This window comes from Pinus tabuliformis, chromosome 7, assembly GCF_031772625.1.
Source record: "Pinus tabuliformis cultivar Carrire ecotype Pingquan chromosome 7, CPIR1, whole genome shotgun sequence".
In the NCBI taxonomy this organism is placed as follows: domain Eukaryota; kingdom Viridiplantae; phylum Streptophyta; class Pinopsida; order Pinales; family Pinaceae; genus Pinus; species Pinus tabuliformis.
In genome coordinates this window covers 617,091,218-617,114,632 of record NC_142293.1, presented here as the reverse complement: position 1 = coordinate 617,114,632, position 23,415 = coordinate 617,091,218, and the positions used below count along the sequence as shown (strand labels likewise).

The following is a 23,415-nucleotide window of genomic DNA, read 5'->3' as shown; positions in this document are numbered from 1 at the left end:
ATTTGGACTAGGTCTGGAAGGAGGGGTTGCCCTAGCTGATGAGTGCAGCATCACAAACATCAAGAGTGAGATTTGGCGCTATAACAATAGACTCTTGATGGCACCAATTGTAACAACTTGTTCTAGGGCCCATCCCAGCTCGTCGATTGTGAGTGTTATGAAACCAACTCACCAAAAGATAGAAAAGTTAGATTGATGACTTATAAATCATCCTCTTCGAGGGGGCAACCTCCTTTACATTACACAAATGAACAATTCTTGGATGATACAAATGACAAGACCTCCTTTCTATATAAAGGAGTCTAAGGGGTCATAATATAATCAAAGCTGACATAACAATAATAATGCAAGGGAACAACAATAACAATAGTGGGCTTTTATGGGGCACAATAATAACAATATGGGGACTACATGGGCACAACAATACAATAATGGGGTCGCACTAGTAACAATAAGGTGTTACAATAGTGGTATAGGGATCTAACATGCTCCTCTCCTTCAAAACGTGTTGTCCTCAATGCTTGAGTAGTTCTGGATGCTTTTGTATAAAACTCTTGTCCTCCCATGTGGAATCTTCAGCAGGAAAGTTCTTCCACTTGATGAGATACTCTGAAATTGATTGATTTCATAGCTGTCGGGTTCTTGTTTCTATGATTGCTTTAGGTTCCCATATGATTTTTCCTTCCTCATCGAGTTCTGACAATATTTTTTCAACTTTGAGCTTGTCACATATAACCTTCTTTAAGCATAAAACATGGAAAAATGGGGGCACTCGGGAAGATGCAAGAAGCTCCAACTCGTATTCCATAGTACCAATATTTTGCAGCACCTTGTAAGGACCATAGTACTCTCGTGATAATTTATTATCCTTCTTAGCTTACTTGAGGGACATTAGTTTGTATGATTGTATTCAAAAAAATACCCAGTCACTTGTATCAAAACTTCTTTCACTATTACGTTGTTTTGCGAGTTCTTTCATTTGATTTTGTGTGAAAGTGAGGTTATCCTTTTTCTTCTTTATATGTCCTTCTATCTTGAGAGTTTGAGGAGTGGTAATACTTTCAACAATGTAAACTTTGAAACGGGAACTGTAAACTCAAGACGGGAACTCTGTCCAAAAAACCCCTTTAAAACATCAAAAATAGTGCTAAAAACGAAAACTGTTGATGCTGGAATAACACCCTTTCTTTCTAGGGTAAATTTTGAACATGTTTTAAAAATGGCGGTGAAAACCAATTTTTTGTGCAAAAATTGTCCAAAAAGCACCCTCAAAACAAAAAGTGTTGACGTTGGGATAACACTTTTGTTTTTCTTTTCTTTTTTTTCGAGGGTAATATTTCAACATTTCGAAATAATAGCGTAAAATATTTTATCATGACCCTGAAAAAAAATAATTCAAACAAATAATGAAAAAAAAAAAAAAAAAAAAAAAAAAAAAAATTAAAACAATGAAAAAAAAAAAAAAAAAAACAATCATAAAAATTCTAAAAAAAAAAACTAAATTAAAACACTAAAAAAAACTTAAATATTATAAACAAATAAATAGTAAAAAAAACATATTTGAAAAAAATGGAAAAGCAAAAAAAAATAATAATAATAAAAAAAAGATAAAAAATCTTGTAAACCATAAAAAAAATTGGCAAAAGAAAAAAAAAAAGAAAAAAATATGGAAAAGAAAAAAAAGAGAAATTAAAACAAACTATAAAATTAAGTAGGTAAAAATAGAAAAATTTAAAAAACATTATCAAAAAAAAAAAAAAAAAAAAAAAAAAAAACCTACTAAGATTAAAATTAAAATGTTAATTACTTAAAAAAGTATATATATATATATAGATATAGATATAAAGGACAAAAAAAAAATTGTTAAAAAAAAAATATCTCATAAACCATAAAAGAATTAGGAAAAGAAAAACAAAATTATATATATATATATATATATATATAGATATATATATATATAATTAAGTAAAAAAAAAAAGAAACAAGAAAAAACAAAAAAACATTAACAAAAACTAGGAAAAAAAATAAAAATTAAAAACAAACTAGATTTAAAAAAAAAAAAAAAAAAGAAGAAGAAGAAAGAAAGAAAGAAAATTAACAAAAGTAAAAATTAAAAACTAGTAAAATTAACATTTAAAAAAAAAAAAAAACTGAAATTAAAACAAATAAAACCAAAAAATAATAAAAATTTAAGGGGGGATGTTAGGATATTCCGACACATAGGAAATAGTTAAGTACAACTTGGTCTAGTATAGAGTTAGGTAAAGTGTGTTTCTTTACCATTGTACATTTTGTAACTTACAATCCGACGGTCACGATATGTAGTGATCCGACGGTTCATTCTCTCCTCGGTATTACCGACACTTGATCCATGGCTTGACACCCGATTGGTCCATGATTTCTATTTAAAGCGCATGGAGGGTCATTTGTAGGGTAATCCGTGCATGAGAGAAACATATGTAAATTTTCATTCTTTTATTAATAAATTGCCTAAAGTGGCCGCGTTGGCTCAGGCCGTGGACTGTTTCCCTCTTTGAGGGTTTTAACCACGTCAAAAATACTGGTGTATTGATCTGCGATTTGGTTGTGAGCGGTGTCCTTTGGTGTTCTGTCTGAGGAACTTACCCTGTAAATTCCTACAGAGATATGAAAAACAATTTGGAAAATTTTCTTCTAAATTATTATATGTCATAGAAAATGCGAAATATTTTGTTGATTTAAACCCATCTTTAGAAATATGTGCATCAAAATTAGATACTTATAGTGTTTCCAGCTTGTGAGAGGTCATTTAGTTGCTCATTGCCAGAGCCGAGGGCACTAAGACCTGCGTGGCACAAAAGCCACAATCTACAAGGTTCTACAGTTGAAGAGCTGCCAAAGGGAGAAGTTTCCTGCCTGCGTTGTAACGGGTTTTTGGAGCACGAGGACCGTGTGGAGTCAAAAATAAATCTCGAAACGAGATAAGCTGGACTTCAAAAACATGTCTACATTTTTAGATATTTTTTATTTTGATGATGATGATTTTCTCATGTTGGCATTTGGAATTAGCATGGGTAGTATGTTCAAGTCAGAAGAAATTTCAGAAAAATGTGGTTCTGTTGATGACCACGAGAATCAAGAGGCACAGTCTGTTGTGCAAGATTCATGAGTTGATCTTCAGGAAGGGTGTGAAGAGGAACAAAGTGTTGAAGATAAATTGGACGAGCCACATGAAGCTGATTGCAAAGACGTGGCAGAAGAAGGTTTGTCCATTAGATTTTGACAGTGGATTGTTCGACTGGTGCGACAAATGCAACGATGACTGGATGTATGTGTGGAAGGCAGGATTGCCAATCGAATTGACAGCCATGCCTCCAGGATGGAAGCCTGGTGATCCTGTTCCATTGCCTCTGTCCATGGAATTTCCCGCTGGCTGGAAGCCTGGAGATGTTGTGGTGATTCCAAAGCCGAAGAGGGGAGTTCCAATTCGATGCAGTAGCGGGTGAAGTTCTTGCTTCGGCGACAACATTTTGCCTTGGTTTTTTGATGGGAAGCTCCGGTGTTTGAAGAATTGACAGGGATGTCGGAGCGGGCACTCTACATGGAGGCTCTGTACTACGACATCATGGACCGCCTCCGGGGGGCGAAATGATGGCGAATGGATGACAACCAGATGGAGCTCTCAGCCTCCATCAGTGGGCGCGCAACGGGTGATGCTACAGCGATCCGGGCATCACCAGACGGGGGCTGCTGCGTTGCCCATGGAAGCATGGTGCATGTTTACGACTGGAATCTGGAGGAACAACCTCCCCTGACTCTGGACTTCCAGGTTGTCAATGATGTGGGCTTCGTGAACCCCCAGCGCCTGGTCATATGCACCTGTGAGCGCGTCGACAAGGGCGGCGGAGGCATGGAGGTCTTCAATACTCGAACGGGGAAGCCCCAATTCAAGTTCCAGGTCTCCACGGACGCTATGGTGGCATGCTGGCAGCTGCTGCAAGGCTGCAACTTGGGTTGCCTTTGATGACTTCACATGCTCTTTCACTGTTTGTCATAGACGGGACGCATTCCGGGTCCTTAGATGTGATTTAAGGCGCTTTGGAATTCTTACTGAAGTTTTAGCCCATAGCAATTCGGTCGACAATTAAATATATTATGCGAAAATGGAATTGGCCCAGACACTGCATGCCATGTGCCAGCAACAACTCCTGCATTCCACAGGAGGATCCCTTCTACAACCCCTCGCTCTCCATGTCCTTCATGAACGAATCTTGTTCCAATTCTTTCTGTAAAGTTGTGCAGGGACAATGTGATGACCTCAGGCACTGCAATTATTTCTATATGTATGGAGATTTTTCACTCACTTCTGGAAACATGGGCCTTCAGAGTTAGCTGTCAAGGAAGCTGCGTGGGGACTTGCACATTATGCCGCTATCTCTCAGGACAATGGTCTTGTGCCCATTGTGGAGCCAGAGGTTTTTCTGGATGGAGACCATTCCATTGACAGAACCCTTGAAGTGGCGGAGAAAGTTTGGGCGGAGGTTTTCTTTTACTTGGAAAAGTGCTATGGAGGCCATCAGTTTGAAATGGGGCTGGTCAGCGTGGTGATGGGCGAGCCATAACACTTAGATCGCAGTTGGGTTCGAGTCTCTTTGGTAATATTCTGCTATGGTGAAATGTGGCATTTATAAATGTTTTGGAATAAGAAGCATTGAGCCTAGCTAACTCAATGGAATGGTTTTGTTAGAATTAGCTACTCTAACAAATCATGCAGGTGAATCCAAGACAATTAAACCAGAAAAAGAAAGAATAGACTAAAGGCGCTCGTGGTCAAGGTTGAAGTGCAATAAATATTGTTTTTGTGCAACAACGACACTGGAAATTAAATGATGATGGACAACTAGGTGAAAGTTTGTGTGAGTTAGTGTGAGTTTGTGGAATAGACTCACTAGCATGTTATTTTATGAGTCACATTTTATTAGTAAGCAAGTCTAGGGTGTTTTATAGTGGTCTTTGTAAACTGTGTACCTGGTAACTCCAGAGTTGGAGTGTGAAATGTAAGCCTTGTAAGGCATGTGTATCCCCATACAGTTCGTGGTAATCTAAAAACCACTTTGTATTTGCAGTGTCGGTTTGTGGTAAGCCAGAAACCATGTGTAACAGTGAAGTGGGACAAAGATTCTTGTTGGCATGGTTTAGGGTTAGCCGAGAAAACCCTCAGCCTGGTTGAGTTGGGTCTTTGGTGAGCCTTAGTGGCTGGAGTGCCCTAGTGGCAAGGTTGTGGCCAAGAGTGGCTTGAGTGCCTTCATGGCTGAGTTGAGCCTTTGTGGCTGTGTTGAGCCTTCATGGCTGAGTTGAGCCTTGGTGGCTGTGTTTAGCCTTGGTGGTTGAGAGCCCTTGGTGGCATGGTTGAGGGTGATCCGATAAAACCCATAGCATGGTTACGGGTAATTCGATAAAACCCATGATGATATTGGAGGGGGATTTACAGGTACAAGTACAGGTGTGCAGTTATAATGGTTGAAAGAACCATGTATGCGAAGGACATCCTACAAGACTGGCAGTTGCAGCGGTTAGTACCCATGCATTCCGGTGGATGGTTGCTCCTTTATATGGACATCAACATATTCTTTTTGGTATATTTGACCACAACTAGATTTTACAGATTGATATGGAGACAAGTACTCATTAAGGGGGAGTGTTGGAATATCTAATTCCTACTTGTCTTAGTTGTGATTCTTACTAAGTAAAGGAGTCTGTTCCTAGTAGTTAGGATCTATTTCCTAGATTGGTGTGTGGTTGAGATAATCTCTCAACCAACAGATTGTGTGTCCAAGATAGCCTACCTATCTTGAGACAACACTTCTTGTATATATGTAATTGCATTTGATTAATAATGTAATCTGGATTCACAAGTTTGATCAGAAAGCCCAAGGCATGATGTCTGCTACAAGGTATGGTCTACTGATATATACTTGTACTCTCGGGAAGCAACAGGAGCTACGATCCAAACTACAATGCGGATTCCAGTTACGATGGAAGCTTCGCTCGTAACAGTTACAACCCTGGCTCTCGTGAGTATGATCGTAATGCCTACAGTTCAAACATGGGAGGCGGTGGAGGTTATGAACACACTGGATCTGGCTATGGAGAATATGTTGGTGGAGGAAATTAACGCTATGACAATCGAAGCCAAGCAGTTGTAATATTGTAACTGATAATGGAGATTGTTTGATTAGTCTAATTTTATTACCTGAATGTAATGGTTGTTGTACTCCTCGTCCCATAAAAATAACTTGTGGTAAATAATGTTTTGAATTGTTGGGGTTGTGTTGATGTTCATCCTTGCTATGCTCTTTGGATGGATACAGTCTCTCACTCTTTTGATGAGTTAGAGAAAATTTTGGCTCTTATAAAGGAAAATATGGAATAACTAATAATGACTCATCATAGGAAAATTTGGAATAACATAATGACTCATCATAGGATTGATGACTCTCTACCCGGATAATAGTGTCGAGTAACTAAACAATATATACTTCTAAATAATGACTCATCATAGGATTAATGACTCTCTGGCCACATAATAGTGTCGAGTAACTAAACAATATATACTTCTAAATCTACCTTATAAATTGAGACAAGTTTGATGTTAATGGCTTTAGAGTCGGATCGTGTCTGTTGAGAGCATTAATCTTATCCTCTGTTGTTAGACAACTAATGCTCACGGTTAAAGATTGGGTTAGTTTGAGTAGTTATTGGAGTCCAAGAAGACACGGAAACTAATGCCAATGTTTCATGTATGTATTAATATGTACACATTGTACATCATTGATTGAGATCAATTAATATATGTTTGAGTTTGGTTTCCAGTTTGTGTATCTTATAGTGATATCAAAGAAGAGGTTCATCCAACTGTTGATTGAGTTGAGCCACTGGTTTTGTGGCCTTTGTGTACGTTCCTATTCATTTGTGTTTTGCTCTCGTTTTGGCGTGTTGTTGACGGTGTAAGAGGAATGCATTAGGAGAGTGTGTATGGGTGTTCTATGATTGAAAATCTACTTACCATGAACGTATGATCTGTGTCAACTCTGGTCTTGGTGCGTATAAACAAATATTGAAAAGTTGTGTTCTTGGAGTTGTCTGTAGAATGCTACCGGCTGGAAATCATGTTGGAAGGGTGATGGTGCCCGTTGGAATTAACACTGGAAGGGTGTTTGAACATCATTGAAGTATAAAAACAGGACCGTGACAGATTAGGAAGAGATTATGCTAAAGATTGACTGCCCATGTTTAGTGATGAGGCTTGAAACAAGACTGGTGGACGCAAGAGAGGTGACTTCATTTTTCATTTTTCATTCAGTTTTTTTGTCGTAGCTATCACACGTGGACAAGGTAATTGGTAAGGAAATTTTATTTGTTTTTTCAACAAACCCAATGAAATAACTATTGTAAATAAGATTAAGAATTTCATTCTCATTTCAATATTTTCGGTTGGGATTCCATCGTTGTGATGCTAAATATCTTTTAGCAATGAACCACACCTTGCTGCTATTCATGTTTGTGAATTTATTCTAAAAAAAAAACTATGTCTTTGCCGTGGTTGAATTTTGAATATGGATATGAGTTTCTGAAGTTCCCCGCATCTATGTGCATCAAGTTCCTCAATGACTTTTTTCAGTTTCTCTTTCTTTGAAACAATGGATTTAATTGCTGTAATGATAGATTCGGTGTCATCAACACCTTCAAATCTGATATCGAATGACAAATGAAACAGAAGAGTCTTCAACCGAGTTACTGTTTAGAACCGAGGAAAGATATTTGCGGATATAAACTGTGTATGGATACTATTCGGATGTGTGTGAATCAAATGTCAGAAAAATCAAGATTGTTTGAGAACTAGAGTCTTGTGAGTGAAGCTAAAGGACGCAACAAAAGAAAGGTCATTGAATTAATATGGTGTGACCTTTTGTGGTGTAGGATCTGAGCCTAACAATAATGCGTGCAATATTGAAATCGCTGGATGCATTTGAGAAGACAGACTTGTTGCATGAGTTTGCTGCCTCTTATGAAGAAAGGAAGAGAATTAATTTTCAAGCTGAAGTCAAATCAATATTTTTGGTGCGGCCACATTCAGAAATTATGGTGAATTTTTCCTTGCCTCCACTGATGGGTAAATGAAGAGTTCAGTCTTGATCTATGACTCACCTGTGAAGAAGTATTGTGACTACCGAAGGGGATTGAAAGAAAGCGAAATTGTCCTTGGTGAAAAAGATCGTGATGCTTTATTGGATCAGAAGCACATCATTAGTAGAAGACTGCGCAGAAGAAGAATACTTGGGTGTAAGACAAAACCTAAGTTTATATTTTTGATGTATATGTTAATTTGTTATTAAAACTACGATGTAAATGAGCCCCCTGCTTTCTAATTTTAGTACTCTGTTGGAGAACCGATTTTTCTGTTCTGCCCAAGCATCGATCTTGCGACATCTCGAAATTGCCTTCACTTGGATTCTAATGTGAATTTCTAGGAATCGGTTGCTGATGAATAATATTGAGAGACATAGATTGCCCTTGTCGTGAATGAGTATGGCATAAATGTGTGACCAGAAAGGGATTTGACAAGGAGTTGAAGTGAAATCGTTGATTATTTAGTCGTTTCCATTTTAAAGAAATTAAATATCCTGTTGCTCATGTGTTGGAGGTTGTTGAAGATTTGAGAACTGATTGACGTTTGTTGTGCACTGAAGCTTGAAAATTTTGGATGAGAGAGAGTTTCCCCTCTTCAAAGTTACTATTTTCCTCTGCGATGCACACATCAAGTTTTGATTTTTATTGAGCATTGACTTTAATTTGGCTAAACTACAGAATTTATGAGTCTAAAATCAAAAAAGGGAAAAAGACATTCTGGTCAGAAAAGGTCATATAGTTACATGGTATGTTAGAGGTCCTTAGATCAAATCCTTATGGACATAATTTTGAAAGTTGTTATATTCATCAAGAAGAAGACATAAATTTTGTTTGCAATCATTTCACTTTTATCACAATGTTGTTGTATTATGCATGGGTGCATTTTCGGTACTAGTCAACACCCTTTTTCCAAAGTTGATTGTTGGAGAACATGGCTAAACTCGATGATTTATTACATTTATTAAGCAATATAATGTGGTCTACTGTCCATAACGATGTCCAAGTCATCAAGGACACACTCTTTGACATCTAATCATGTTTGCAAAATGATTAAAGAAAAATTGAATTCTTGGAGCTAGAGTCCCAGTTTTAGCGAGATGAACTATATGAATTACAAAAGAAGAATCATGAACCTATTATTTTATAGAACAATAGTTTGTTTGAGCCTAAGATAAAAGTCCTTATGTGAAAACTATTATAAGACTGTGGGAAGAGATTACTCAAAATGAACACATAACTCATTTGGGATATAATGTCCTGGATGTATCTTTTCACTTTCCAAATTTTTCTAAACCTATACATTTCCAAAGTGCTAGATATTTGAATGGTGTTGTTCTAGAACAAGTTGATAGATGCCAACCGTGTAATAGAGTTGAAAATGTGAAAGATCAATGTTTTGATCTTCACCCACGTGAACATTGTGGAAATCACAATCACCATACAAACAGATGTTCCAGAGAGAAGACTTCTGTAAGAGAGCAGCTAAATTTTGGATGGATTTCTTCTTGGGATTGGACGAAAACAACCAAGAAGATTATAGATCATACCGAAGGATATGTTCGAGAGAGATGACCAGTCTTGCAGTGATGAAGAATATTTCTCACCCTATATCTGACAAGAGGGGAATTTTTGATGGTCTGCTACAAGTTCGAGCTCGAGATGTCAAGTGAGTCTGAGTCAAAAATCTACATTGAGCCTAAGCCACAACCTATACCAGTTAGAGCCAGAGTTGTGAGACTTCAGTATTTACTGATTTAGTTGTTTGTGAATGAGCACTTCCATATTTGGAATTGTTCGAGGAACTATTGTCATAGTTTCATAGTTTGTGGTCACCTTAAAACTACATTTTTGGTTTTTATGAAAAATTCTATGAACATTCAAGAGTTGGTGTTGGTTGAGACCTTGAGTTTTCCCATATTGGTTTGTGGTCATCCTTAAAAACCATTTCTTGAGAGACATTCAACTCTTGGTTGAGATGATTTTTTGCATTTTGAGCTCTCATTCATGGACTTTGGTACAACCCTTCAGATTAAGGAGGGAATTTTATATAGCTAATCCTTGGGGTTAAAGATTGAGTTAGTTTGAGTAGTTATTGGATTCCAAGAAGATCCGGAAACTAATTCAACTCTTTCCTGTATGTATTAATTTGTACACATTGTATATCATTGATTGAGATCAATTAATATATGTTTGAGTTTAGTTTCCAATTTGTGTGTCTTACATCTACTAGTTGTCATAGTCAGTTTGAATTCAGTTTAGTTAGTTGATTTTAGTTGAGTTTTAGTTGGGACTTTCTCTAATTATTTATTACTTTTGTTTCCTTGTCTCTTTTGTAATATATTTAGTTGTTACTTTGTGATGAGAAGAGTTGTTAGCTCCATTGCTTTGCTTGATTGTATTCTTTGTACCTTTGTTAGTGTCCATTTTATCCTCACTAGATACAAAAAGCGGACATGACCACATTTAGAATTCATGAGTGTGTCAACATTGAGGTTGTAATGGGTTTCCGCTAGCATGGCCACAAAGCATATTAAGTGAAGGCCTGGTCTACATGCGCACCAGAGAAACAAAATGCCTTGAATTCTTGAACAACTTTCTCACGAGGTTTGGAAGTTGGGGTATGTATTGGGATTTTATGATTGTTTGGATCCTAGCCCCACCATTTTTTGTTTTTTCCTTCACATTTTAAAATATTGATTTATTACTCTCCACTCTCTAATGCCAGGCATGTATCTCATGGATCTACTGGAATGCATGTTGATCATGGATAATGTTGAATGCCTTGGAATCGATAGACACTTTGAGAAGGAAATCAAGGAAGCTCTAGATTATGTTTACAGGTATCAATAGAAATTTAAATTTTATTGGACTTCGAATCGACTATTTCCTCTTAAAATCCTTGAGTGTAAAATTGAAGAAATAGTGGCATACATGCATTGGAATGGTCAAGGCACTGGGTGGGGAAGCCTAAGTCCTGTTTTTGGATTTCGGTTGCATCGGTGCAACGTATCTCCAATTGCTTATCAATTTTATTTTATTTTCTATCTAAAGAGATGCTTCAGTGTAATAGATAAAAGTATGCCATGGGTTGTGAGAGACATCATTGGCTATTCTATCCTCTAACATCCAAACATCGTTTTATTAATGATCCTTTTCGACAAGCTCAAATATGTTGATGGGAAATTCTTTTGCTTGACAGGTCAATTCAACAAAGATGTAGGAAACATGTTGAGCCTTTATAGAGTTTCCCGGCTAGTATTTCCAAGAGAAAACAATTTGGATGAAGCTAAAAGCTTCACTACTCAATATTTGACAGAAGCTCTTGATAAAAGTGAGACTTTCAACACATGGAACCACAAAGAAAGCCTAAAAGAAGAGGTAACTACATACAACATTCATATACTTTGTCACTTGTTAAATATTGGGAAAAACATCGGTGACTATTGTTTGAAAAAATAAAAAACCCTACTTCTTCGAAGCTAAGATCTGACTGTGAACCCATGTTTTCTGTAGAAGGGTAGTTTTAGTTTGTATTGCAAGAAGAAAGAGCCATCCATCATTATGTAGTCATTAATGGCGTAGATTCAGAGTTTGTCAATGTGGGATTCGTCTTTTCTGCGTGTGTTTTTCCCCTTCTCCATTGACATATAAAGTTAGATTTAGGATTTAATAATTTCAAAGCAGTGCAAGTCAATGGCAATGAGTTTATATCTACGCATCTTATTTCTAAGAAATCATCCCTGTGTGAGAAGCTGGCAACTTTTCTGGTTTTCTTGGTTTTTACGAATACAGTGAATAGGAATTTTTAGAGCAATCTACGTGTCAGTCCACGCGAAATACACAAAGAAATGTAGTACATGGGCCATATCCATCAAATACTATGAATGGGATGTACATTCACAGAGTAGGGCCACCTTTACCAACTGTAGCGAGCTCTTCTATCATCATCAATCCAATATTTATTTAAAAATGAAATAAGATGGAAATGACATTTATTCCATATTAACAAAATTTAAAAGCAACAACAGTCATTTTCCTTAACTTAACTCAACAACATTAAGATTCATTTTCCTTACTTCCTTGGTGAACTCACCACATAAGAAATCGTAATAAAAAGAATCCTTAATTTTTAAAATGATCTTAAAGGTCGAGATTCGAACTCTTTAATGGAAAACTATGAACTCACATAAATCATAGTAAAAGAAACCTTAATTTTTAAAATGGTCTCAAAGGTGGAGATTCGAACTCTTTCATGGAAAACTATGGGATTTGTGAGATTGTCTTTGAAGGAGGAATTTCAAGGATCATATTAATATAAAGTCACACAATTTACTTAGAGAATGAAAGTGAACTACTAGTATATATCTATTTATTGCAATGTAGAGTATGATTTCTATCATAATGGTTTTTAGTTGTATCACTACAATTGGAATGAGAGTTTTAACACAATATTTGAGACAATTTTTGGATAAATTGTTTTAACTTGAGACAAAAAAACTTGGTTATTGTCATAAATATTGTCTTAAGTGAGTGTCTAAAATTATTTCCTTAAAAATTGTCTCTATGAAAACAATATATAACAAAAGTGTTATTGTCTCTTAGAACACAATTTCATTTGTCTCTCTAAAGGAAATAGTTGGGATTAAAGACCTTGCCTTTATAGAGACAATATATCTTTAATCCGAGCTATTGTCTCTTTAGAGAGAAAAATGATATTTAGAGACAGTACAATAATAACTCATTTGTCTCTTTAGAAACAATATAAAACAATGAATCGAGAAAAATATCCCATCATTGAAATAAATCAATATAAAAAGTATTTAATTAAAACTAAACTACAATATCATTGATTAATTCATGTTAGGGCATAGTGGAATTGAACCACCAACCTCCTTCTTAGAAGGAATATGCTCTTCCATTAATCTAGCACCATTAAAATAATTATCTGAGCAGTTATGGTTGTCCTTGAAATTGCATATATAAGCATTGATTTAACAAAAAAAAGCTCGACGGGGAACCGTTTACCATAATAACCAGTAAGCTAATTAAGAAACGCATTCATTTACATGATGAGATACTTCAAGAAGTAGACAAAGGATCATTCCATTCACCTCGAACTTAAAATATCTTAGCTTCCATCACCAGAGTAGAACCAACCCTTAGTTTCACAAAAACTGATTTTATCTATTTGCAGAATGACAACATCACACTGACAATAATTCAGGATTTCAGGAGAAACTTTAAGGAACCAATTAGTAAATAATTTTCTTGGAGAACGATTACTATATTGACACTAATTTGGCTAAAAGGTGTTCAAACATCCCCAAAAGCATCAAGGAACATCTCCATGACCTCTGCCTTTTTGGCAGGAAACATACATGGAACTAGGAGTATGTACTATGTCTCCCACATTCTTGGGGACATCCCTTTACAAAAATGGATGGATAAACATACAGGTACATCCCTTGGGAGTAGGTATGGGTTCCCAAACAACATTGAGAAAAAAAAAAGAAAAATGAGCTTGAAATGCGTGTTTGTATATGGCTTCCCTTTCTCTTATGTTGAGCATATTAATGTTGCAATTAGAGATTTGTTCTAATTTTTTGTCCCTAAAACATTTTTTGGTTGAAGGCTATATGCCTTGCACAACTGCAAGAAAATACGGATGTCACAAAATAAGATATAAGCCTAAAAGATGCATTTCTAAGGCAGTAAAGTAAGTACTGGATTTTTCATCATTTTATGTGTCATAACCTAAACAGAATCATGAAGTTGCCTTCTTTCCAAAAATATGTTATGGACATAACACTATTATGAATCTTCCATCCATCTAAAGTAATTGAGAAGTCAATGACGCTAATAATATTAAAAAATACTTTTACACTTCCATGATGGGTGGGATAATACCAAAATCTCCTTAATTGTTAAACTTTAGTTGGTTCAAAATTTAATGTAACATATTGTAAATAGATACAAATCTAGACACAGTAGGGAGCCTCTAGCATGTAATGGAATGTATACAAACCTAGACACTATAGGTAGCCTCTGGCATGTAATGGAACATTTCAGATGTTGTTGAAGACATTATAGGTACCCTATGGAATGTAATGGAACATTTCAGTTATTGGTGAATGGTAGATGATGTGAGTTTCCATGTTCTTCAAGATATCATGTTAGTTTCACCGGGTGGATGCTTGAAGAAGTCAATATTGTTAACTACCCAATACCTAAATATTGTTGATTGGTGGATGTCGTTGTGACAAAGACTGTACAAGTAGAAGAGGAAGAAGTTATTATCATTTCTTTGGAGAACCAAGCACATGATTTGCTTGATGAAATACTTACATGAGGATGTTGATGAGGCATAGGATCAACTACAACCATAGTAATGTCTAATTCCATGAGATATAAGAAAGCAGGTTTAGGTTTGGTTGGAAAAGGAATGGTTTCTACTGCATCACCTATCAGCATTTCCACCATCTTAAACATTATTGAAGGTCGCACTGTTGCAACTACTTGCATGCATTCAAGGCCAATTTTAATAACTCTAATCCCTTCCTTCCATGGATAACTCCCCTTCTATAATGTTGAATCCATAGCTTCTATAACTATGTCTACTTCATACAGTTTCCTTATATGTGTGAGAAACATCAACAAGAAACTATATATTAGTAAGGGAACCTACATAATATATGGGAATTTTAGAAGAAAGAAGGGTGAGATGCAAATGATGTTGATTCTTTAATGTTGATAATCTGTTAAATCAAACTAGAATTGAACAAAGAACATCATGCCTTTGGGACTAAATTCATGAGATTATAGCTCGTCGTTTTGATTTAAAAAAGAATATCATACCATTTGGACTAAGTGCATAAGACTATTGCTCACATTAAGAAGTTTGCATTTCAGATGTTTTGAATTGATGCGTTGGTCGTAAAAAACCTACAACATCTACAAAACCATTAGCAAAATTTAGATCGGTTTAAAAATTTATGATTGTGGAAGACAATTATTTTACTCACATTCGTTTCAGGTACAAACTTAAAACTGGGTTCAAATTTTGATCAAAATGATTACAAAATTTCACAATAGATAGATTGAAATATTCACTTGCATTATAGTATTAGATCAGACAATTAAAGGAAATAAATTTATGATAAATGGAGTTATCTTGGCAATTACAACATGTGTGCAACAAGCCCCAATGGAAACTGTTTCCAACCTGTGATATTGAACCCTGTATGGTATTTTGAGAGGTAGATATGATAATTATATCTATATCTTCACCCATTATGTAAAGGGGATTTGTGCCTTTCTTGACACTTTGAGGGTGATTGTGATATTTTCTTTTGCATATCACGAAAAGGTGATTTATGCATTATACAATGTGTAGGAATGCCACCATACCTCTTTGTTGGTTATTTCTCACTATGTTTTAGGTGTTCCCTTTCAGGAATATTTTCAAAGTAACTGTTATTTGACTTTCTTCATTTCTTTTTCTTTGTGACGCTTCTTTTCTCCTTTGTTATCAGTGTTAATATCAAAGTTTGAGCCACTACTAGCTTGCTCTTTCTTCTACTTCTCCTTATTGTGTTTATTTTTCTCTACTTTCCTCCTTTTCTTATCCTCTTTACTAACTTTCTATCACTCCAATTGTTTCAATCCAATCATGCCATAATAGGATAATACAACTTAAAGTATTACGACCAAAGTTGTTTATCATATAGATGTTGTATAGGTGATATGTAGTATAAAATGCAATTGTATGCACTCTATTATATGTCCATGGAAAATACTAGCAATAATATAGTCCTTTAAATGAATACATTTGAAACGATATTCATAATGGCCATTATGGATGCATTATATAAAACATATTGTTTTTTTATTATTTATATTTTGATAGGATTGTTGTTGATTTGGGCAATAGCTTCTTGCTCCCTTTGGTGGACAAGAGATCAATATGTAACTTCCGCTATACAAAATTTGCAGATTGAGGCTCTTCATACAAAAAAAGTGCTCCTAGACGTGCCATAAGATGCTCTTTAATAAAAAGAAATTATCAAAATATGTCAAAGCATGAATAATCTCACATCAATATCAAGAATCATATAACCAATACAATGATTTCTTGGATATTTTTCAACATTTTATGTTACAAGATTATTCAAAGGCCTAGATTACCTAAACTAATTGATGAGAGCTACTTCTCAATTTTATTGTTCTTCCTAGTTAACAAGTTGGGAATTATTTTAATATTAGTTTCATATTGAAGAACATATTATCAACTTCCCATGATACATGTTGCCTTTGCATTCAATTCATTAGTTGTGCTGGGGAAAAGTCACATCAAATTTCTCATGAAGTCTTCGAAATGAAATATACAAAATATTTATGACCCCATTGGTAAACAAGACAACCACTAAGCCCAAATTGTCTAATGGAAATTTTTAACCAAAAAATAGCGGTCTTGGAAAGTGTCTAAAAATAGTGTGTATACGACAAAGTAGTTACCATTTTTTGTATCTCATGTCTGAGTTAGGAATATTTTTCTAGAGACATAGAAATCTCCACAAATTCTATTGAATTCACAAAAAATTATACTATGAAATTACAAATGAACAATTTTTTGAAAGCCTACTATTTTGATAATATTTGGCAAAGATACAAAATAGGCTTGGCATAGAAAATCCCCAACAAAAGGAACTTTTGAAGACAAAAAGTTGAGTTTATTGATAGTTAACAATTAGTAGGAAGCTTTTAATAAAAAATTACTACCACCCCCCCCCCCCCCCCCCAAAAAAAGAACAACAATTTCTTAGCCCAAAGTACCTATGGAACTCTACTTGCATGTTATGTTTCTCTTGACATAATATTGCCCATGTTTATCTATGATTGAGTGAGTGTTTTGCGATTTCTATCATTGAGGATCCTATCTAGGTTTCCTTCCTTAGTGTATTAGTGAATGATTGAATCCTCCTCTTTCCTTTAGGAATTTGTTACATTTGTTTGGCTCTTCGAAGCATCCCTTATATATTACTACTTGAGATAGAATTTTATTATTCATTGCCAACAAACAGAACGATACAACTCCTAACTAGATTTTTGGGAGCTATACCCTCTTCTTGAGCTCCTCATTTGACAAGACTTAATCTTTACATGATTGCTAGGTCTTCTTCCTTTATTGGGTGTCTTCCTTGTTTCTTCAACATTCCAACACATTATGTGTCATCCATTTAGAAAAAAACCACCTCTCTTTCCAAGTTTAACATTGATGGTTTTGACTTGCTTTGATTTCAATACATCGAGCATTTTCCAACAATATTCATTTTATTTTTGTTTAACATGACCATATTTTTGAAGGCCAACCATATTTCTTTTTCTTCTCTTTTAAATTATAACATTATCCACTCACATTGCTATTAGAAAATTCAAACTCTCCTTGATTATATATTGCATTACAATGGGGCAAAGCAGGGGAAAGTTGGAAGGTGGAATTTGCCAAGAAATGATCATGCACCCAAACTCTGTGAAGTTATTACATGCATACACTAAAAATCTTAGATCAGTAAGGAAAACCATTGCATATAAATTAGGGATTGATGGATATCTTTTACTAGCTACTACTGTCAAGTCTTCCTCTCATCAACAGAGGTGAGTACATAGCTATGTGATTGCATCCAAAATAACTTAGATGGGAACATTGATGGAAAACATCAATGCTTTAGCTACAATAATATATGTTAAAGTTAGGGGGTCACCTGATTGTAGTGCATTGTTTAGCTAAGAAGAATAGCTTTAGGTATGCTTAAGCTTATGGTACTCTTCTACCTTTATTGGCGTAAATATTGATGCAATGACACAAAAATATGAAAGAGAATTAGACAACTCTATAGCAAGCGAAAGGTAAGATGAAATACCTGAGTGAATAGATCTTATATAGGACGAACCGAATCAAATGGACCTAACAAGGGTCCCTGTTATTAGAGAGAGAATAAATCAGTTAATTTTCCTGATTACATGTTTTTTTCTAACAAGGTATATACCTTAAAACCAACAAAATGTTACATAGTATAACCGCAATCACTATATATAATGAGCTTCTGATTGTGGTTATATTATATCTACGCAAGAAATACAAGCCCAAATGTTGAACACCAATCACCCATGACGGCGTGATCAATTCGTTTCATGTGGGTTGATCACATGAAAACACAATGTGATCAGCCCAAGTGACTTGGTGTGTGGTGGGTTCCAGTATTGCAGCAATACTGCTGCAACTCCTAGGACTCCCTTCGTTACTTTTATCAACCCGGTAGTTCCTAACAAACTTGGAAGCGACGGTGCTGTATGCACAAGTACTAGCTCTTGCCGCAGCTGTCACTGGGTCAGCTGGCACAAGTCCGCTAGGAGCTTAAGCTAACTTCTATGAGCTCTGAGAAGAAGCTTTTTAACTGATGGACGAAAGCTAACTCAAAGAAGGCTGATCTACTTGCAGAAAGAAACTGGAGAGCTGAAAGAAAACGTAAACCCTAGTAAACCCTAATTTTACCAGCTAGCCCTACTGATGCAAGGAAGAGGATGCAAGCTACTGAAAGAGATGCCATTGACTTCTAGGAAGGTAAAATACATGTGTCTAAGCTAATTCTACAGTAACATTTGAAAAAAAACATCTTTTTGTATTTTTGAATAAGTTGACAGAATTATCATGCATGCGATCTAACTGTTTTTGACTGTGCGGAGGTGGATTGGTGAGAGGAAATGCTTGGAGGAGGTCGGGAAGGTTCAGAGAGGGCCTAAGGGGTCCCTAACACCCTTCCAGAGAGTTTCACAGAGTTTGGCTATCAAGAAACCTCATTCGTGAGCCTCTACAGGTAGTCTGCAGGGGTTCTACAGGATGTTCTGGAATTTCTACAGGATGTCTGTAATTTTCTACAGGTTCTTCAGAAATGGGATTTTGGAGGATGGATGGAGAGAGAAAGATGAAGGAGTGAGTATGGAGGTAGGATAGGGGTGTGAGGAGGTCTAGGAATTGGTGGATGGAGTTGAGGAAATATGAAGATGGCTGGATTTGTTCAAGAAGGAATGAAGCAATGTTGCACAAAAATTAGGGTTATGTGAGCAAATGGAAAACGTGAGGCAAGAATCCGTGTTAGGGGATGGAGAAGATGGGATTGATAGATTATGGGCCGATAGAGAAGTGGTACAGGTGCTCTGCAAGTTGTTTTTCCAACTGAACCAACGAAGACTTGTAAAATCAGAGACCTAGTTACGTTGACCTAATTTGATCTAGCTAACAGTAAAGAGAATGAACAGAAGTTTTAATTGCAATGAAACCATGTATACTAACTATGCAACGAAGTAATCAAGAATCTGAACATGTAACCAACTTCTGCAAATAAAAATCGAACACTAATGATTTCATGGCGAAGCAAAGTCAGTGTTTTTGTTGGGAGCAAGGTCACCTTGATCCTAGCTCCTGATCCCACTAAGGGAGAGGTGAAATCAGAGGTGCTTGATGGCCCTTTTCTGAAGCTTATCCCTGTTAATAACCTATCAACTCAATTTGAACATCAAAAATCTTTCTAATCATCAATAGTGACTTAGTTAATCAGCAAGATTTTAATCTACTTAACAGAAATGATTTTGCAAAGACATAAAGAACAAATAACAATACATAAAGGAGGCCTTGGCACTTGGGTTGGGCCCAACCCCAAGAGCTGCAGGCTCCTATAAAGAACTCAGATCTGATGCCAAGTAAAGCTGCTTTTCATTACTCAAAAATAATCATCACAAGAAAGTTATACAACAGTAGATACAAGAAAATGAGCTGAGAAAATGACAGCACTATAGTGCAAATACCAACAGTTCCAAAAGTAAACTACGAAGGCTGAGGCCTTCCTATTTATACACTACAAGGGGCCTAGCAGCCCTCCTTAATTCAAGGGACTCGGCTGTTCAAACTGCCAGTAAACAGTGACTCTTCCCAAAGCTGCTCGGCTGCCTTTAGGATTCGTTTTGGTGGCCTGTTGAGCTCAGAGTTGAGGGTGGAGATTTCGAGGAAGGGCCATTTAATGAAAGAGACAACCTCCCTACGAATCCTCACCTCAAGCTTGGCTGTCACCTGGCCCATAATTGCTTGGTTTTGCTCCAAAATTTGTCCAAAAACCTGAAATAACCACGTATTAGCCTCCTTGGTAGAGTGACCGCCCTTATTCGTTCAAATAACATAAACATACTAAAAAAACAAGCATAATCTATGAAAAATGGTGGATTGATCAAAGACAATTTAGGCAAAATGAGCCCAATAAGTTACCCAATTCGGGGCTCATCAGTGTGGTGGTTGCCATCAAGTCCAAAGGGGGAGATTGTTGGCATTATGATTCAAGTGTGGCTCTGATACCAAGTGACTTGGTGTGGTGGTTGCCATCAAGTCCAAAGGGGGAGATTGTTGGCATTATGATTCAAGCGTTGTCCTTGATGGCAACCACCACACCAAGTCACTCTCCCCCTTTGACATCAAGGGCAAAGGGCAGACCAAGAAGTTCTCTCCCTCTGCTGTCCATACTCCCCCTGAGTACCTGTTGAAATCTCTGATTGGGCTCCCCCTTTGTATATGCCAAGATGTACCAGTCTGTTCATGCTCCCCCTGAGCACATGCAAGGTCTTTATAACAAAGACCAGCAATCCATTCAAGACCAAGATAGTCATTAGCCACTATCATACATCATATATGATCTGCACCATAAGCATCAGCATCCAAACCTGCACTACCATTCCTTTGATCAACCAGCAAGATGTATCATTTAGCCTCATAAACTTCATCAAAGACTTCTAACCATAATGCCAACAATGCATTATTTGAAGTATATGCTCCCCCTGAGCCTGTGCCAACCATTATATATCATGACCGAACCATTTCCTGAGTCTGTTCTGTTGTCTTTTCTTCTGAAATCCATATACGCGACTCTGCAGCCTCTAGCTCGCGTATATACGCGACTTATATTCATTATATCAGCGTATGCAATATGGAATACTGAAGGTCTTCACTTTCAGTTTCCCCTGTGTCTGTTATGTCTGCTAACTGAGTTATGTCACACCTTTCTGTCTCTAATTCTGTCTTCTTCAATTCCTGGAATTGTGATGATGTATAGTCCTCTTGCTTTGAATTTTGAAATTTTCTCCTGCATTCCCTTGCTTTATGTCCAAGCTTGTTGCATGTATAACATCTTACATGTTTCATGTTCCTTCTATTGCAATCAATTGCTTTGTGTCCAAACACATTGCAGGCAAAACAATATCCTCTGAAATACCTGGAATGTGATGATCTTGTGTGATGGTCTTGAACCATTCTACTTCTACATCTGGCTGCAACATGTCCAAGATTATGACATACATAACATTCAACATTATTCAATGGATGAAATAATCGTCTATCACTTCCATAGTTAGGAGTAAAGGATTTTCTTTGAGGAATTTCTTTCCTTGGCTGTTGATGAGTTTGTCCTCTTATCTCTTTATTGAGTATTTCAGAATTCTCATTAGAGTTCCTTGCCTCACCTTGTGAGCTAGATTCACCTTCAACTGATTCATAAAAGCCAAGACCAGTTTTGATAGTAGGGGATCTTTGACTACCAAGAATGTCATCCAAAATCTTAGTACTATCTTGAAATTGTAACAGTTTATCCTTTTCTTCTAATTTACTTTTCAAGATATTTACCTCAACCTGATGTTGTTCTTTCTTTTCCAGATACTGCTTCCTTATGTTTTCTTCAGCTTTTCGTCCTTCTTCCACTTGTTGCCTTAATTCGATCACTTCATGTTCTTGTTCTTCAAGAGCTTCTCTATTCTGCTTCTTTGTTTCTTCAAGATTTTCTTTTAGAGAGAGGATCTTCGATTCAAGTCTCTGAATTGTTATGCTCTGATCTTTTACTACATCCTGCAATTGCTCCCTTACTCTGGTTACTGACTCCAATTGTTCCTTTAATCTGGTAACTTCTTCTGTTTCTACATCCTTATTTTCATATGCCATGAGACTTCTAATGTCTTCACAACTATTGAATGAGTCATTACTTTTAACATGGGTATAATAGCTTCTATTACCTTCTTCAGACATCTTTCCTTTGTTATGAGGGCATCTAGCAGCGTAGTGACCAACTCTACCACATGAAAAGCATTTGAAAGGTAGCTTACCTTTGAACCTTCCAGTTCCCCGTTCAAGATTTTTGACAAAATTTACCTCATCTTCTCCTTCTGAGATGTATCCTGATTCATTTGCTGATACTTCGAATGTGGCTTCTCTCATATCTGATGGTCCTTCTTTTCTCATCTCATAAGCAATTAAGATTCCGTGAAGCTGCGTCATAGTGATTTTCTGCAGATCCTCCTTTTCTTCTATGGCAGACACTTTGGAATCAAATTTAGTAGACAGGGATCTTAAAACCTTTTCAACTAAGACAACTTCCTTAAATTCTTCACCCAGATTCCTCATACAATTGACAATCTCATCTATACGTAGGAAGTAATTTGCTATGCTTTCATTACTATGCATCTTAAGATTTTCATACCGTATTCTGAGAGTTTGAAGCTTTGCTCGTTTTACCTGTTCATCTCCTTCGTAGCTTAGAATGATTTTGTCCCATATTTCTTTGGCTGATTTGAAATGCATAACCTTCATAAATTCTGATTGTGACAAACTTCCCAATAAGACAGTAACAGCTTTGGCATTGAGTTCATATTTCTTTCTCTCTGCTGTATCTGTAGGAATTGCTGATGGATATGTGTATCCTCCTTCCACGATTCCCCAAACATCCATTCCAAGCGATTGTAGATATGCTGTGGTTCTTATCTTCCAGTGGGCAAAGTTGCTCCCGTCAAAAATTGGTGGCCTGATGGATGCCTCTCTTTCTTGATTAGCCATTCTGATGGATCTTTCCTTCAAGCGATCAAGCTTCTTCTAAAAGGACCTGCTCTGATACCAATTGTTGGAAATAATACTGAGAGGGGGGGGGGGGTGAATCAGTATTAGCAAATCAAACACTTTTTCATTTTCATACTCTGATTCATATACGCTACTTCAGTTAAGGATATCTGCGTATATATGCAACTGTGTTAAATGCAACTAGCGTACATCCAGTAAACTTATGATTCAGTTAGTTGATCTTCAATGAGTGCATCAGAACATTATTAATCATATGAACAGTCAACAGGTGCAGTAAAACAGAACAGATCATCACACATAAAGAG

The 23,415-nt window shown here is 36.4% G+C and overlaps 1 protein-coding gene across 1 annotated transcript; it reads left to right on the top strand.

Annotated features, from left to right (window-relative positions):
* Positions 1–3,637: 3,637 nt before the first annotated feature.
* Positions 3,638–4,601, top strand: LOC149248950 (BTB/POZ domain-containing protein At4g30940-like). The gene is made up of 2 exons (XM_089451476.1): positions 3,638–3,992; positions 4,366–4,601. The coding sequence occupies exons 1-2, from the start codon at positions 3,638–3,640 to the stop codon at positions 4,599–4,601; spliced, it is 591 nt and encodes a 196-aa protein (XP_089307602.1).
* The last annotated feature ends 18,814 nt before the right edge of the window (positions 4,602–23,415 follow it).

What these genes read in the sequence shown, in the direction of transcription:
- LOC149248950 (XM_089451476.1), top strand. Translation starts at nt 3,638, where the DNA reads ATGGATGACAACCAGATGGAGCTCTCAGCCTCCATCAGTGGGCGCGCA. An exon ending in GCTGCAAGGCTGCAACTTGG is followed by an intron (nt 3,993 to 4,365) that starts GTTGCCTTTGAT and finishes ATGGGCCTTCAG; the next exon opens with AGTTAGCTGTCAAGGAAGCT.